Below are 18,355 nucleotides of genomic sequence, written 5' to 3' on the forward strand. Positions count from 1 at the left end.
AGTAGAGGGTTGAAGAAGAATTCATTCAGAGTAGCTGCCCAGGTGTCATTCAGAAATAATTATTTTGCTTTTTCAGATAATTTAAATCAGAAAATTATCTTTTTATGTCATTTAATATTTTTTTCTAAGATACTTCCTTTTTTAGGGCATAAATTTACAATTAAATTGAATCTTAGTCCAGCTCGTGAACAAATACTTTCAGCAAGTCCTAAATGCATTGACATAATGAGGGAAAGATTTTAGATCTTTAAAATTTCATCTCTGTTCATTTAGCTCCAATGTCAGATTCTAAACTAACCCAGACATGAAAGAGAAATTTTCTTATTTGACCAAGGTAACTAATCTAAGTTTGGAAGTAAGCCTTGCTGTGAGCAGGAGGTTGGATAAGATAATCTGTAGAGGTCATTTCCAACCTAAATAATTCTATGATTTTATCTCAGTTTTTCAGATATATAAAGAAAAAATCAAATTTCACAGCTCAGTTAAACCATCCCAGATTTAGCCTGGGAGTTTATGTAGATGAGCAGTTTTATGCTGAATAGAAATAGTTACCTGTAAGGTAATTGAATTATTTCTGTGCATAGATTATCCTTTCTTTTCTATACTTTAATATACATATCATTTTAATATATTGTTCTATATACTGAGGCAGCAAGACAAGTTCTTAAAGAAATTAAATATACTTTGTGCAATGATAAGCTGTTTGTTAAAAGTGTATTGGGAGCATTCAGCATTATGGAGGTTCTGTGCATAAAAGTGTATTGTGTTTGTAAAGGACTGTGATGTTAACAGCCATAGAGACAAAAATGTTCTGCACAGAACAGGTGTGGTATCTCCAACAGTCACACTTCTGTAACAATGATTTCTAAGCCTTTTTTGGATAGACATTTATTAGATCCAATTTCATGTTTCTTCAGGATTTAACCATTCAAGGTAAGACTTTGTGGTCAACTTGAACACTGTCATCTGGTATCTTTTAGCACTGTTCAGGTAATTTATGATTTTTCTTTTTAATTAAAGGGTTTTCAATAGACAGTATAATAGTATCAAATTCATCACTGAATTATTTGTAGTTTACAAATAGGATAACATTAAATTATAGATAAAAGTATATGCAACAATAATTCTAGGTTTGTGTGCCTTTGAAATCTGGTAATACTTTAAAAAGGCTTCAGTGAAAGATAAAATATATTTATAGAAGTAATTATACATCAAGATGTTTCTGAATAAGATTCAGAAATTCTTAATGCTCTGTAAGTTATGTACTATAACAATTTTTAATTACTTTTCTTGTAAATTTCAGAAGCAGAAAGTAAAGGAATATGTAGAGAAAACATATCAAAATGGCTAATTCTCCATCCTATGCTTCCAGTACCTTTCCTTATAAGCAGGATTTTCTTAGAGTAAGGAAGCTTAGTGGCTGATGCAGATATTATTTCTGTTCTTAGGATCAGTCCCAGTTAATAATATTTTCAAGTCTTGGATACATTAGTAATAATGGAAAACTTGAGTACTGGATTGTGGACTCTTGCATTTCAAAGTGTGGATGCAAGTTTTCCAAGAGCTTGATGGAAGGAAGAGAAAATAAAAAACATTGCTCAAAGTAAACTATTCTGAATGAAATGACAACTCCATAAATTTAAATTCCAGCCAATTTGGAGTGTCTCAGGAAGCACCTACCCTTTATAAGGAGCATGCAGGCAAAGTGACTAGTGCCACGAGAAAGGCTGCAAGTCCTTAAATCTGAATTTAGACACTGCCTAGATCTATATGCCTGGCAGCAGGAAGTCCCTGTAGCCATTTCTCCATGCCCTGATGACATCTGTCCTCAACAGGACAGCAGATATCAGAAATAGGCAATGAATGGGGCAATTCATATCTCTTTAAGCTATTCATTCGTTTTCTTGAGATGTCAAACAGACATCCTTGGGTCACATTTCCACAATCTCTTTGTCAACTCTTACAATTAAAAATGTGGGGTTTTGTGTAGTTGAAGTTGATATTCTTATTTCATTATTCCAGGAAATGGGAATGAACTGCTTACGCTTGTATTAAAGAAACATCCTGACAGAGACTGTAACTGATTTTTGAGTCACAAAATGTTTTTACTAGATCGGTCCTTTTCTCTGAAACAGATTATTTTGGGATGTGTTGCTTTTCACAAGAAAAAAAGACAAATCCATGAGAAAAACCAATGCAGTTGATTGTTTAGAGGTTCTTGGAATCAGGGTTAAAATACTCTCTGTTCAGCTACAGAGACATTGATTAGTCAGTGGGTTTTATTCAAGATGTAATTAACTAAATACTGCTCTTACTGTTGCTGACTTTAGTTTACATATTGTTCTGTTTTAACTTATTTGCTGCCTTCTGGTACATTTTATAGAGACTACTATATTTTTAGCAACAGTTGCCAAAAGACAAGTTGTATGCAATTCCAGTGGTTGCTCTATCTGGCTATCTACTTCTTTGTAAATCTCACCTAATAACTTCTGAACTCAAAGACTAATATCAGCGTTTTTCTGGTGAGAGTTGAGGGGAAGGGATTGATTGTGCCTTTCATTGCAAAGATCTCTTGTTTTTAAATCAGTCAAGATCCATTGATTCCATAATTTTGTGATCTGATTTCTTGCCCTATCTTTATTACTGTCTTTTAGCAACTGTATTTTCTTTTTTGAGAAATCTCTTAATACATACTTCACATTAGAAACAAACATTATATGAGTTCTCTGTAGAATGTGCTTGAAGCAGGCATTTTTGTGAGGATGGGTTGTGTATTGTTTAAAAATGGGCAAACTCTTGGCTCCTACTATGAGACATGGAGGAATCCATTCTTCACAATGTTTTCTACTACTCATTAGAATCATAAGGAACATTGATTGATTAACTAGTATCTTGAAATGTCCAGGCATTTGGATATAATTTTGAAATGATCTTTCAGGCTCTGCCAAACTCAGAAGAACCTTTCTGATGCTGTGCCTGTTGATACAGAAAGATGATTCTGGTATTTTTTCTTCTCTTTTCCTCTTTTTGTTAGATTAGTGATGTTGAATTGGTTGTATGATCATTTGAAGGGTTAATGTGTTTGGCATTCAACAAAAGCATCGCAATCAACTTTTGGCCTGAAGTTTGAGAAACATTGTTTGGATTTAGATTTTAAAGGCCAAGTGCTTAGAAAGAATGCTGGCTCATTCCAGTACCCCTCTGCAATTTGAAGGACGACTTGAGCTATTAGCTGATTTTGAAGAAAGAATTTTGGCAGTGATTCAGCTTGGCTTTTTTTTTCTAAATCCTGGTCCCAGTATCATGTTTTCTGCTGCTGTTCTGAAGGCAGTATGAATATACTCTTCAATCAAGGTGTCCATGTTCAGTTACTGTCTTGGCATGTTATCAAACTTGTGCTGATTACCAAGAACAACAGAGAAATGCAGTTTTCAGAAGTTTCCACCTTAGCAAAAACAAAATTAAATATAAGGAGGAAATATGAGGCACTTTTATAGCATGAGTACTTCTTTTCAGCAACATTTCTAAGGTTTGTGGCTTTAAGATAAAGTTTATGGTTTTGGATAAATGTCACCCTTATGGTTTTTGGGTTTTTTTCTCTGTATTGTGTCTGATTTACTGTTCTATAATAAAAGACTGTCCAGTGGAGCAGGGGGACAGCAAGGTAGATTTTTATGTTACAAAGATCACACAGACTCACACAGACCAGCTGAGGCAGGAAGGCATCTTTGGAGATCACCTGGTCTAACCCTCTGCTCAGAGCAGGGTCAGCCAGAATAGGTTGCTCAGGGCCGCGTCCAGTCAGGTTTTTAGTGTCTCCAAGTATGAGGAATCAGCAACCGCTCTGAGCAACCGGTTCCAGTGTTTGTCCCCCCTCACAGTAAAAAAGTGTTTTCTTATGTTTAAACAGAATTTCCTGTATTTGAGTTTGTGCCCATTGCCACTTGTCCTGTCACTGGGCACCATTGAGAAGAGCCTGGCTTTCTCTTCTTTACTCCCCCCATCAGGTATTTATACACATGGATAAGATCCCCCCTGAGCCTTCTCTGCTCCAGGCTGAACAGTCCCAGCTCTCAGCCTCTCCCCATAGGTGAGAGGTGTCTTCAAGTTGCAGCACGTCTGTGATACAGATACTGTATTCCTATGATATAGTTTATGAACTGCTTCTTGTGAAGGCCTGTACCAACGTTGCATAACAGCAGGTGAGAAGAGGTTGTATATTAAAATGCATTTTAAATTTATTAAGATTCAAAATATTCCTGTTCAACTAAATGCCACCAGCTGCACCATCAATGACTTCTGTTTATTAAGGGCAATGCATTTTTTTTAAGGTTTTGTAGTCAGCTTGTATCACTCTCTTTGCCTACAAGCTTTTAAATTTTGCAAATTTTATTCAATCCCTTTTAGATTAGATTAAAAAAAAAAATCTTAGATTGCTGTTACTGACAAACTGTCACTCTGAAGATTAAGGTCCTAATTTTTCAGGTTTACCTTTATTGAGGTACTTCTGGTTTTTAGAAGATTCTACCTTGGGTGTAGGAGAAATTATAAAATTAAGAATTCACTGGCTACATAGCTTTCAGTTTGGGAAGCATGTTTCTTAAAATTCATAGGCTCTTGAAATACTTTTTCTTTCTGTTTATTGCTGCCAAAAAGAAACATTTTCAGGTTGAGGAGAATTTGTTAAGGTGGTGTTAAGCTTTTATAAGTATAATCATCCTATTCTATATTTTTTTCCCTAGATATTTATTTATTTATTTATTTATCAGATCAATATATGATAAAGATTCCCCAGTATGTTTCTCTACAGTTAAAATAGCTTAATATTCTGTTAAGCAGTGAATTTTAAACTTCACTGTTCTTTCCATTCATGATAAGAAGCTCTGCTGAATTTAGCTGGAATAACTTAAATAGAATTAAATATCTGCATCGTGTCATGCCTGACAGAACCCATTTTATAGCTAAAGTCCTCCAAAGTTCATGCCTTTCACTTGCAGAAAATCTTTCTTGCCAAAAAAAGACTTGAAGTGAATAAAGTTAGGTATCTTGAGATATATATATATTTAAATTTGGATATCTTTTAATCTTGATTTTCTGTGATAAGCTTCTAAACCATGATTAGAAAATGTACATATGGATTAAATATTGATTAAAACTTCTTTAAAATATCTAAATAAGGTTGGGCTTGTAAACCTATATTTAAATATTTAAATCATTATCCCATCTCTTAAGTTTTGAGACAGTTGAGCTCCCAATATCAGCCTATCTGGAAATTTTAATAAAACTCACAATGCTTATATTTATATGTTTATTTTTAAACTGTAGCTTGCTTGAGTTGGGGGGGCAGCAGTGAGTAACTTCTATTTGAGATAAGTCTTGTGGATGAAGTTGTAACAAGCAGACTTTGTTTAAGCATTGTCCTGTTTTATAGTTGTATACTGTCTCTGCTCAGATATTAATAGCTTATGCATTTTACTGTTTTTGCTGCAAGTGTCATAGAAAAGAATATTTAACAGAGAATTTTCTGACTATGCTTCAGTATTTGTGCCATTGTTACACAAAACTGGATCGTGTTGGTTCTCTTGCATCGTGCATTTCACCCCTATAACATCTGTTATGCCTCAGAATGCAGTATGAACTTTGTGCGACTTCTAGCTCTTCTCGTCAGGGAAAATGACACTTCAACAGATGTAGGAAATGAATTCGTGATGACACAAAGACTGTTTTGTCTACCTAAAAATAAACCACTCTGTATTCTGTAAGACAGAAATTCAACAAGGAATCCATAATGATTCAAATAAAACCTTAGAACTTTATATCAGGACTGTGTTTCCTACTGACAAATCCATATTAATGCTAATGTGATGAAATGGAAAGTTCAGTTATACTGAACGACTTCATTAAGTGTGAAACTTGATGTCAAGCAATTAAAAATGTAACTAACATCTCTCAGTACTGTCATACCCTGGAGAAGTGATGCTTTATGATTTAGCAGTAGCCTGCCCACTACAAAGGTGAAAAATAACCAGCCTCCGTAGAGTTTGAATTTTTGTTTATTGGCTTTGTAGATGCAGTTTGTCTTTCAGATATTTCTACAAAACAAATTGTAGGCAAGCATTCAAGGCCATTGAATGGAAGACAGGCTATCATTAGGCCAGTTAATACTTCTTTATTCATAAGAAAAAAAAAAAAAAATGTTATAGTGCTTACAGGATATTAGAATACTGTCTGAATAGAAAACTTTACATAGTTTATTAAACTGCTAAAACAACTTGAGAAAAAATCTAAAAGTACATTTGTATGATAAAATGTTGAGCGAGTTACACTTGAATAGGCTATTTGGATTAAGTTTTCACTGTAGGTTCCCACACACAGAAAAAAAATTATTCTTTAGCATTATTTTTATTTCCAAAGGATTACAAATGTATAAGGTGTTTTTAAACACTACGAGTCTCACAGACTTTACAAGCTCAACAGTAAGATCATCTCCTTTTCAGTGGGTATGCAGATGACAGGATTTCTTCCCCATAGACAGTTCACTTAAATATAAGAGAGATGTGATAGTATGTGGTAAAATCCTATTTTTTCTAGCATTTTGTTGTGGGTTTGCTGTTTAATGATGATAATTTTAGTAATGATGTCATTAGCTTTAATGGTCATCTTTTGTGTAACGTCTGACTGCACGCTGTTCCTTCTTCAATGGTCTACAGTGTTGGAGTCTTCATTGTCTATAGGAAAAAAAATAGTACCTTAGGTGAATTAAGATATCTCTGAACATTATTTCCATTTGGTAATTCTGTTTCTTGAGTGGAAACAGCTTAACAGACTTTAATTCAGCTCTATTTTGTACTGTTGTTTTAATGGAATTCTTTAGGGCAGAGGTGTATGGTTCCTGATTGTTTGATTACTCACGGAAACAGCTCAAATCAGACTTTCTCTTACCAAACTGTAACTTTATGGATTGTATATTGGTTTTGTATTTCTGACTTTGCAGAATTAAGATGTGAAGTAAGTTAACTGATTGAGATTTAAAAAAAGAACCTAAAAAAATGTTTGCCCTAAAATAAAATGCCCTTGAACTGTGTGATACTTAACAAGTTCAGTGTACGTTTAATAATTTGTTTCCTCATTTCAGCTTAGGAGTCCAAATGGATGTAAAGTATAGCATTTAAAAACAAAACAATGCACCCTTTTTGGTGTTTCAAAGTATATTAAAACTAGAAAATATTAGAAATTTAAGAGAGAATCCATTTCTGCAATCATTGTGTTAGTGTAATTTTCATTCAAGCCCATTCACTTTTATCTGGGAATCAGTGGATTTAAACAGAATATTCTCGGAAACCTGCATAGTTAAGGGGAAAAAAAGATTAACTGGGTGAATGGTTGTCCTGGGATTGAATTTGATACCAATTGAAAACTTACTAATTTCTTCATTCTCAGGAATAATGAAGCCAAGTTTTCTAAGCATATTAAATATTACATACTAGTGTAATCATTTACTGAAAGCAAAACCACATCACCCAAGTAAGTTTATTTACTACATGAAGTCAAAGTATACCAATAGCCTAGGGTATAACTATGGTCACAGAACTTATGCTAAACAGAATTAGGACCTTCACAAAGAACACAGTCCTGCTCTCAGCTATGTCTTGCAGTCTACTTGTTTTTCTTAGAAGCCACTGCCAAAGCCATCTGAATTAGCTTCTGTAGCTATCAGTCCTCTCCTTAGTTCCATGTTGATCCCAAGCTATGCCTGGTTTTGTCTTCATAGCTGTGTCCTTTCCTTTTTACTGCCTTCACATTACCCTCTCCCTTTCAGACCTGATAAAATAAGCATTCACCCGTGTATTCAAAGACCTTCAGACCAGTCTGGTACAAACAGCTCCCTTTTATATGAATCCATTAGCTGTTAGTGTACAGCAATAACTTGAATTGTGTGTACATTACGTGCCATCTTCATCAGAGCTTATAAAAACCTAATGCATCTATGTAGTTCTTGAAATAAATTTGGAAGTAATGTAAAACTTTCTGGATGTGTTGTCTCTTTGCAATATTTTACTTTCAGTAAGTGATGAGTGAGCCTTCTCCTAGGTTAGTACTGGACTATTTGCCTGACTACCTAATAAGCACAGATTGCTAGATTAATCACTTGGGCAATATTTTTCATTCTAGTTTGCATAAAGCAATATTTTTCTATTTACATGAATCAGAGTTGGAAAATGATGAGGCTGGAAAAATTGGACAGATGGTCTTATATTTTTCTATTTTGTAAATATTAAAGTACCATATGTAGAAAATACGATTTTCTTTTGGTTTCAGAGATGTAGCTAACATGTCTCCACAGAGTTTATAATTGCACTTATGCTAAGAATTTTAAATGGAGTTCGGCCCTTTGCCAAAACTGTGTTACAGTCTCAAATATCTATTTCATTGATGAAGTAAAAATATTCTCTAACTTTGCTTTTCACCTCTCATCATGCAGTTCCTTACATTCTACCTGACATTTATTACTTAATGTATTGCATTTACATAGTTCAACATCAGTTATTACAGTTATTGGAACTGAGCAATGAAATTGTCCTTGAAGCAATACTGCTGAAATGCTAACGTATATATTTCTGAAGCAACTCTACAAGGCTACAAACTCTATAAAAAAATATAGTACCAGACAAGTGGTGGCATAGGACCTAAAAAGCGAGTCTGTGATTTGAAATAAATGTCTGGGCTCTAATCTCTTGAAATTCCCCAACCTCTGAGTTTATTAGTACCTTGCTGTTCCCACCAGCAGTTATATGTCCTGAGGTTAAAGTGAAACTTACCCTGACAGATAAATAAAGAAGTGAGGCTTTGCGTAGCCTCCTGATTTATTACTCTTTGATGCTTATTACAACAAAAATAAAACTTCGTCTGAAACTCATTTCCTTTCCTACACTTAAGCTTGTCTTTTGCTTCTGGTACCATGGACATAAAGACCATAGGTGAGAATGAGCACATTAGTCTCTTTCTTTGTCAGTGCTATGCGTGTGTCCTAAAGGAGCCTTCACTGGGTTCCTTGCTATTGCAATGAGAATGGTACTTGTACCTGCTCTGGTACTAGATTCAACATTTTTACAGTCCACTTCAGTTTCTTCCTGACCTCTAGGCAGTCATGCCCTCTTCCTGATGGTCTTTATGGACTGACAAGTGTTGATGTTAGCAAACGGAGTACACACAGATATTTACTTTTGCCTGAAGGATGTGTTCTTGGGGGCTTTTTTGTGGTTCTTCTTAGCTATTTTGTTACGGGGGGCAGGGTATAAAATCTTAATAATAATTTAAAAAAAAAGTAAGTTCAATTGTGATGATCTCCTCAGGAAAAGTATCCACAATTCAGGTCATCTCATGAAAAATGTTATTTACCGTACAGATGTTTGATTTTTTTTTTTTTTTTTGAGGGGGGTAGAAAATACCCAATTCTGTTAAATTTAGTTTGGCAAACTGATACTGAAGTAATCTTCAGGGTCTTTTGCCTTTTTTTGGTTTGGCTTTTGATATAACTATTGAACAAAAAATTTGACTCTGGTCTAATTCTTGCTTATCCAGGCTGATTACATAAAAATACATGTTAATAGCAAAACTATTTCATGAAACTTTACTCTTAATGTAATAATTGCCACATTAATATGTATGGAATACTACTTAGATAATGATTTTTTCTGAGCTCATCTTTTCTTTAATTTTTAGTATCAACAGGACCGAATACTTTTTGATTTTAGCAGGTTTTGAAGTTCTAAGCACATTATGGGTAAAATTTGTCACACTGAAAAGTTAGTTTAGAGTGTAATACTCCCCACCTCTAGAAATGTTTGTCCTGTTGGATGTTCGTACCAATTACACAAAAGGAATCCAGTGAGCTTGGGACATTCAGTATACACTGTAGTTTGTGCTGAAGTTTTCAAAAAGGTGAAATATTTCCACATACACAGAATAGACCATAATTATTATATTTCAAGACTGAAAACCCCAGATTCTTGAAACAACTTTTTTTTAAACTTCAGATACACCCCAGTTCTCTACTATGTATAATAGTGAATGAAAATTTAGGTTATTTTTTTCTCTAAAAAATTAGTCCTTTTTTTGTCTGTTTGACTTTTTCTGTCTTGATTAGAGCTTAAAATTAACATAACTCTCTTTATCCTTGTTATTGGTTCATGAACATTTATTGACCAAATTTGTATGATAATGGATGTTAAAGAGCTACAGCTGCTTAGGGTGATGATAATGCTAGAATTCTGATTATTGGAGTACATAGTTATTTTGCATAAATAAGCTCTTCACCAATAACACTGGCTGTGTTGGATAGGTTATTCATAGGGTCATGGGACCATAACATAGTTCAAGGTGGAAGGGACTTAAGAAGGTCTCTTGTTTCAACTTGTCTTTCGTCTGTCTGCCATACACCGCTGTGAAGAGCCTGGCTCCGTCTTCTTGATGAATTCCACACAGGTATGGGCGGGTGGCTGTTAGGTTCCCCTGCAGTACTCTCTTCTGCAGATTGAACAAGCCTAGCTCCCCCCAGCCTCTCCTCACCAGTTGTGTGACTTCCAACAGGTTATTCCCTTCCAGGTGCAGAACTTAGCATTTATCCTTATTGAATATTATGGTGTTCCTGTTGATACATTCTTCCAGTCTCTCTAGGTCAATGACCTCCTTCACGTCATTGATAAAGGTGTTAAATAGGAGAGATCCCAGGACAGAACCCTCCAGTACCCCATTTATTACTGGTCTCCAGGTAGAGGATGACCCATTAGCCACTGCCTTCTAAGCCTAACCATCCAACTAGGTTTTTACCAGCTTAGCTGTCCACTCATCCAGACTGTAACACCCTAACTTGATGTGGTGGGTTGGCTTCAGCTGGCATCCAAGCACCCACACAGCCCCTTGCTCACTCCTCTCACCCCCAGCAAGACAGGGGTGAAAGTAAGAAAGCTCATGGGTCAAAGTAAAGACAGGAAAATCACCGGCAAATTACTGTTGTGGGCAAAACAGACTCTAGTTGGGGAATTTAACTTCATGTATCAACCATTAACATAAACATTTAATTACTGATTTGAGTATTGAGAAACAAAGAAGACAAATACTTAAACACTTAGGGAAAACACCTTTTTTGCCCTTTCCCAAGTTCCAGATACCTCTCCTTCCCCATTTCTAGTCTCCACTCCCCTTGTTATCACCATCAATGCAAGTTACACTCAGTCCCTTCAGTGAGGTGATGGGTGATGCAGGAGGTTGGGGTGAGGACATAGTGGCTTCTTTCTGCCATTCCTTCTTTCTCACTCTTTTCTTCCACTGCTCCTTCTGCCTAACTCATCTCCTCTGTTCCGTTGTGGGTTATCCACAGGCCACAGTCCTTTTGGGGGTGTATGTGCTCTGGCATGGGCTTGTGCATGGGCCACAGTCCCTTCAGGGCTGTTACCAACTGTGCCATGGAGGACCTCCTATTGCTCTGGCCTTCTTGTTCCTCTGTCTCGGTGTTCTAAGAGGTGCCACAAACTCCTCCAACTGGCTTAGCTATGTCCTGTAGAGGGTCTGTTGAGGCAGCTAGAACCGGCTATGTTTGTCACAGCACAACCTTTGACCTCCCTCCCACGGAAGTCACCCCTGCAACCATCCCCTGCTACCAAAACCTTGCTATTTATACCCAATACACTTGAATATGAGAATATTGTGGGAGGCAGTGTCAAAAGCCTTGGTAAAGTCAATGTAATTGCCACCCACTGTTCTTCCCTCACCCACTGTTCTTCCCTCATCCATAAAACTAATAATTTTATCCTAGAAGGCAGTGGAGTTGGTCAGGCATTATTTACCCTTGGTCAGTCTATGCTGTGTTCCCAGTCACTTTATTCTCATTGAGTTTTTGGTTTTATGTTCGTGTGTATTTCTATCCCTTTTTCTATTTTTCTTTAATTTTGTCTTCAGTTTTAGGATGTGAGGCTGTCATCCTTCATGTAACATCTCTTCTTTATTTTGATTCTTTTCTCCACCTCTATATATACTCCAGTTCAAAAGATACAGTGCTTAACTGAAACTTCTCAGATTTGTTGAACAGGTTCTATAGTATAGAATGAGAAAATAGAAAACCTGAAAATATAAAATTTAAACTGATAAATGCCAAAATGTATTCACAACCTACTTTATATTTTTCAGCTCTACTTCAAGTTACAATTTCACTTAGCAAAGTTGAGCTCAGTGTGGGTGAATCCAAATTCTTTACATGCACAGGTATGTATTCATTTTACTTGTAGGTACATATTTTTTGTTAGATTTTCAACCTGCATAATTTGAAATTGAATTAATTGATTCATAATATTGACTTAAATTAGCATATTTTTGTATATTCACATTGACTTGTGAGAATTGTGGCTTCACATTTCCAGTCTAGAAACTATTCATCTCAGACTCTGAATCACTCAGTTTGAATTGTCTATATCAGTATAAGTAATTTATGTCTGTTAGGATGCTTCTTTAGTGAAAATATTTTCACTTGTCTAAACTAAGGAGTTAAATAAGCTACTAGGCTAAGCTTTAGTATCCTCTCCAACCTAATGAGACACCCAAAGAGTCTTTTCTGGTGAGGCAGATATCAGTCAAGAGGAGAAGGGTTTGCATTTGCCTGATGTGGATCTGTGATATTGCTGAGTTGCCATCTTCCATTGACAATAACACATTGCCTGACTACACTGACAACCCAACTGACAGTCACTGTTGATCCAGTGACTGCTGAACAGCCTGTTTCTTTCCTTTAAGACTTTATACCTTTCTGTGTTTATTTTTTTCCCTCTTAAATCCTTGAGCTACTGATTATCCTGTCTCAACAATCATACATCTGCCTGCAGTTTTGCCTTGCTTATTTTTCTACAGACTTTCTCACAACTCTCATAATTTAGCAATTCTCTGACATTGCATAGACATTGTGCATTGGGTAGGCATATGCATCACATAATGTCTACCTGAACCTCTAATGTTGGATTGTTTTTTGTTTTTGATTGTAGCTGTTGGTGAGCCTGACAACATAGATTGGTACAATCCACAAGGAGAGAAGATTGTTTCTAGTCAAAGAGTGGTTGTTCAGAGAGAAGGTGTTCGATCACGTCTAACCATTTATAATGCAGATATAGAAGATGCTGGTATATATCGGTGTCAAGCAACAGATGCTAAAGGACAAACTCAAGAAGCTACTGTTGTTTTGGAAATTTATCGTGAGTAACATGTTATCAACTAACAAATGAAAGACTATGTTTTAAAAGCCACTGCTATTGAGAAAGTAAAGCCTATCAAAATATCTTCCCAGGCTCTGAACCTTATCTTCCAAATAACTGCATCTCCTGCAGTTTAGTTAATAGATATTATGACAAAGACTTAAATGAAATGGATGGCCACTTTGTAATATTGTAGATAATTTTTCCTTTGTATCTTAGAACACCATCTTATGAGGATGCACTGTATGCCCCTCATGTATAGAGGAAATATGAGAAAAAAGTTATGTCAACCTAATTCTTATTACAAATACATCTACAACCTATTACAAATATATGCATAAATAAAAGTGCAGGAAGTGCAATATATGCCATTAAAAAAATGGAGTTTAGACTGAATTAGTTACTTTAATGTAATGAGCAACCAAAATGCATTTCAATTACAAACAACTAATTGAGGAGTATATTTGAGAAGTAAATACATTCTATTGTGGTAAGAGATTCTCTGAGAGGGGTTTTTTTTTTTCAGTTTAGTTAAATAACTTTTCATTGTACTATATTCTTTGGATTGATCAAAAATGCCTAAAAGCAATACATTAAACAAGTACACTGTGAAGATATAAGGCAAGGTCTTTGTTGGTGAAAGGGTGGGATGTATGCCAGCAGCCTTTCAGCTGAGTTATTCTCTAATTTCATTGGAGAATAGTTTTTTAATACTCATAAAAATTGTTTGCGGATAGACTAAGCTTTAAGGAATTACAATGAGACAGAAAATACAGAGTAGAATCATAAAGCACTGCTTCTGAAAGGTACAGATAGCTCATAACAAAACACGTACAATTAAAAAAAAAATCTATTGATAAAACAACCATTAAAATGGTGATAGGAGTTTCAAGAGATTACATGATGGCTTGAAAGCTCAAAAGGAGCTTTCCAAGTTTTGTGGAATTCATTTGTATGATTAAAACTGCCAGTCACTCCATTAGCAGACTGCTGAGCAAGGTTGAAATCTTTTGAAGTGTTTGCATGTGGTAACTTTAATAATTCTGAAATTAGATAAACCCAAAGACCTACACAAGAAATGTGAAGATTTGTGGGAACTGACATGTAAAAGTTTCATTATTCATATTTGTGATGTATTGTAAGGAAAAAGGAGGATACAACAGTATATACAGAACCAGAACCACTCCTAGGGTCTGGTTCAGTACTCACTGATGTCTGTGAGAGTTTTTCTTTTGACTTGCATATCGTCAAATACTTCAAATATTTCATACAAATACTTTGTAAAAGTATACAAGAGATGTGTATAACAAAAGTGTGCTCCCTCTGCTGTGGGAACTGTGTGGATTATTTGAGCCTGCATTTGTATCAATGCAAAAGGTGGAGGTAGAGTTGCATTTCTGATTTATGTTCTCCAAAGTGTCCTCTAAAACATAATTGGCAATCTTTGATGCTAGAGAACATAGGTCAGTTTGTTTCCTCTGTGTGCAAGAAAATCTTCCAGAATTTTTTGTCAGGCAATTGTTTTCTGCATTAGAACTTGTATGAGATCGTGGGTTAATGCCATCTTGGACTTCTAACACTAGATTCTAATAATACTAAACTTATTCAACCCACTAATAAAATTAAATACCAAGGTTGGTTATTTGGGGTTGGAATAATTAAAAGCCTCATCAGGCCTAAAAACATCTTGTTATTTCCTCAAAAAAATGCTACAAATTCTTATGACTTAATAATACTAAGTTTTTCCATATAGTTTCCCACTGGCTTTTAAGATTTTATGTTTTACTCAGCTGATGGTTTTCACAGTCAGTGGGGCTAAAGGTCCACCTTTTAAATGAGACTTCTCCAAATAATTTTGGTGATTTTGATGGAAGTTTTGGTGGAATAAAAACATGAGGTTTTAATTCAATAATAAGATCATGAGGAATAAAACACACAAGAGAGTAAACAGACTATTAACCTGAACATATAGACCTCTAAAAAACTACAGTTTCAAAACGGCTCTGGAACATTGAAAATAATGAAAAATATATTCATAAGACATGCTTAGTTTATATAAATAAAACAAAGATTTTCATAATGCAAAATGATTGTAAAATCATTTCTACAGACAGAGTGAAAGTCATGTGTCCAGGACCATTTGTGTCTTATCTGAGAAAATGATATTATGGAAATAATTCTGTATTATCACAATGAGAAGTCTTAATAGTCATATTTATCTGATTTGGTGTCACATATAATTTTAATGCTAAGTGAACTGGAAGACGCTTACTATATTCTGTTTTCTTCCTTTTCAGAAAAGCTCACTTTCCGAGACATAATATCTCCACAAGAGTTCAGGCAGGGAGAAGATGCAGAAGTTGTTTGCCATGTTACTAGTTCACCTGCTCCCATTGTCAGCTGGTTGTATCGGAATGAGGAAGTCACAACTATTGCTGACAGTTAGTATTTTGGTAACTCTTTAAGTTATACATTCTAATCAAATTATTATTGTAAAAGAAGACTAATCACATTATAGTGGAGGGTGGATTTTGATTAGCCCATCAGCTTAAGTAGAATTTAACCAAGTTCTGTGGTTTATAGAGAATCTATATGCAATGGTTTCCTTCATGTATCATTTTTTTTCCAATTGGAAATTTTGTCTAGATGTAACATGAGGGTCCAAACACCTAAAAGATTGCTGGGAGCTCCTTCGCAGGAACTTTTCCTGGGTTGCCATGTATGTAGTTGTTGAACACATTTTTAAAACATACACAGATAAACTTCACTGTGCACACAAAGATATGACACTGAGCAAACACTGCATTGACTTTGGTATACTTGCACGTTAGCTCAGAGACTTTCAGGTGGATAGGCTTTTTGCATTATTGTGAGAATTTACTTGTATGAGTGTAAGCTACCCTTTGAGTTACAAACAATGGGGGATATAGGTGATCTGTTTAGGCTAGATTCCCTAACAGCTAGAGTGATTAAGTTAGGTGAAGATGAATCTCACCTTCCCCACATGCAAGTTCTAAGCTTGTAGAGAGACAATTAGGCATATAGAATTTGTGTGATTTACTCCCTCAAAAACTGTGAACCATTTTTTCAGTGCTGTCTCAATAGTCTTCATTGCCTTTATGGAAATCAAGACTTTCCACTTTTTCTGGAAATGGAACTAACATTGTTGATGAACCAGCTTATCCATCTTCTCATAAGTCTTTACCTCTGCATGTACTAAAACTCAAGGTTGTAGTGTATGCACTTAAAATTCTTGTTCTTTAGAAATTAAATATTATTTTTGTTTCAAAATGAAAATGAAAAGTTATATTTGGTCTTTTATGAAATCACATACACAAATGTGGAGCCGTTGCTGGGGAAAAAAAAAAGCTTGTTTGATATTTCGGGACTCAGTCTTAGACTCCTCTCCATTATGAAAGAAATTTTTGATCAAACTTCTTTCTCGTTAATTATATTCTATCCCTTCTGTCATCTAGACACAGACACTAAGAAGAAATAGCAAAATTCTACCCGTAGAAAAAAGATTTGAAATTTTGACGTATATAATTAAACAGTGATGTAGGTGAGACATAGAAGATTTTGAAAAATAAGAACTCTGTAAACAAGATTTGGCAATTTAGCAAAAAGTCTTTTTCAAGGATGCAGCTCAGAGCTTGAAAAAGTAACAGCGCTTCAAAGATCTCTCTCAAAAATTTTTATTATTGCCTTTTTTTTTGTTTTCCAATCAATCTGGCTGCTATTGGATTAACAAAGGAAATAAAGCAACATTTCCTTTCTTTTTCAAAATCATACATTCTGAAGATTCTAAGTTTTTAAATTTCAATGCGTAAATTTGTCTTTTTAACCATTTTTTTTCACAATGCTTACAATGTGAAAAGGTAGAATGATAGAAACCAGTTTTAATTTAAACAGCAGAATACTTACCTTATGTTCTGATCTAGAGTAGTATCCAAGTAAGATCCCAGTCATACTTGGGAGGAAGTGAGGTTTTAAATAATGTAAAAATAGGACATTGTGAACTTCGTGATTTTTGGCAATGTCTGTATGAGTTTATAATGGAGTTGGAAAAAGAGTATACCCGAAGTCTTACAGTTAAGAATTTTTTTCATTTTTTGTGAAAAAAAAACTGTTTCATATTATATTTCCAGCTTCAGAATCTCCAGTGAAGGATCAGTACCTGTAACCTATTTGCATAATTTTAAATTAAATAACATCAAATTTGTCTGCCATATTCTAAATGGTGCCTATCAAAAAAGAAGTAACGAATTATTCTTGTTGGGTTTTAGTTCATAGTAAGTTAAAATACTGAATAATTTCATATCCAAACTGAATTGTATATTGCAGTTTATTTGTGGGGCATGAGAAAACAGTTTCTATTTTAAGCATTCTAGCACTGGCATTATAGGAAGACGTGAGATACTGTCATTGCTTCAATTTCATGGTTTTTCTGTTATATTCTTGACCATTCTTCTGTTGTATATGTTACAACTAGTAGGATTTTTGCAGCACAGATTTTGACTATTTCAGTTTTGCAAATTCTTGACAGTTACTAGTATCTATATTTGTATATTCCATTTGAACAGAAGACTGATTTCTTCTCCTAGAAGGCCTGTGCACAGAATCAGAAGTGAAAATTTAAAGATTTTTGCTGTGTAGTAGGCCTATAGCTGACATAGCTGTAGGTGAAATAGCCTTTCACAGCATTCTGAACTAGTTTCTGTATATTCCCAATACCTTATCTGCTCCACTGCTAGATCGTTCTAAGATTTAGAAACTCTTTTGAGTTCTACAAAGGTGTGAGTAAGAAACTGTGGGACTGGCTGTCCATCATTCTTCGGTAAAAGAAAAAAAAACACAAACCCCAAAAACTAGGTGAACAATGACCTCCAAAAGTCTTTCTGGTCTTATGTTGTATGTGTAAGGTTTAATAGAGCAATATATAAAGCATACAGAGCTGTGTGCGCACCATCTCTATGTATCGTGTTGTATTACTAGTTTATTCTACCGCTTTGAACCTCCTGAGTGTTCTATAGTACATGTGAGTCCATCAAGATCTAACCTCTGCTGTTAAGATTTCAGTGCATTTGTTGACCCAGCTGGTCTATGCACAATTGATT

General features: G+C 35.0%; 1 protein-coding gene across 1 annotated transcript in view; it reads left to right on the plus strand.

Moving 5' to 3' along the window:
• The first annotated feature begins 11,592 nt into the window (after window positions 1-11,592).
• The window catches only part of NCAM2 (neural cell adhesion molecule 2), a 156,073-nt gene continuing 149,310 nt past the window's right edge, over window positions 11,593-18,355 (plus strand). Inside the window, exons 1-4 of the mRNA XM_009327895.1 lie at window positions 11,593-11,731; window positions 12,187-12,261; window positions 13,032-13,238; window positions 15,536-15,679. Of these exons, the coding sequence (XP_009326170.1) occupies window positions 11,593-11,731; window positions 12,187-12,261; window positions 13,032-13,238; window positions 15,536-15,679 (565 nt within the window). The remainder of the gene's footprint in view (window positions 11,732-12,186; window positions 12,262-13,031; window positions 13,239-15,535; window positions 15,680-18,355) is intronic.

Source organism: Pygoscelis adeliae, unplaced genomic scaffold (genome assembly GCF_000699105.1).
Source record: "Pygoscelis adeliae isolate BGI_AS28 unplaced genomic scaffold, ASM69910v1 Scaffold14, whole genome shotgun sequence".
Taxonomy (NCBI): Eukaryota; Metazoa; Chordata; class Aves; order Sphenisciformes; family Spheniscidae; genus Pygoscelis; species Pygoscelis adeliae.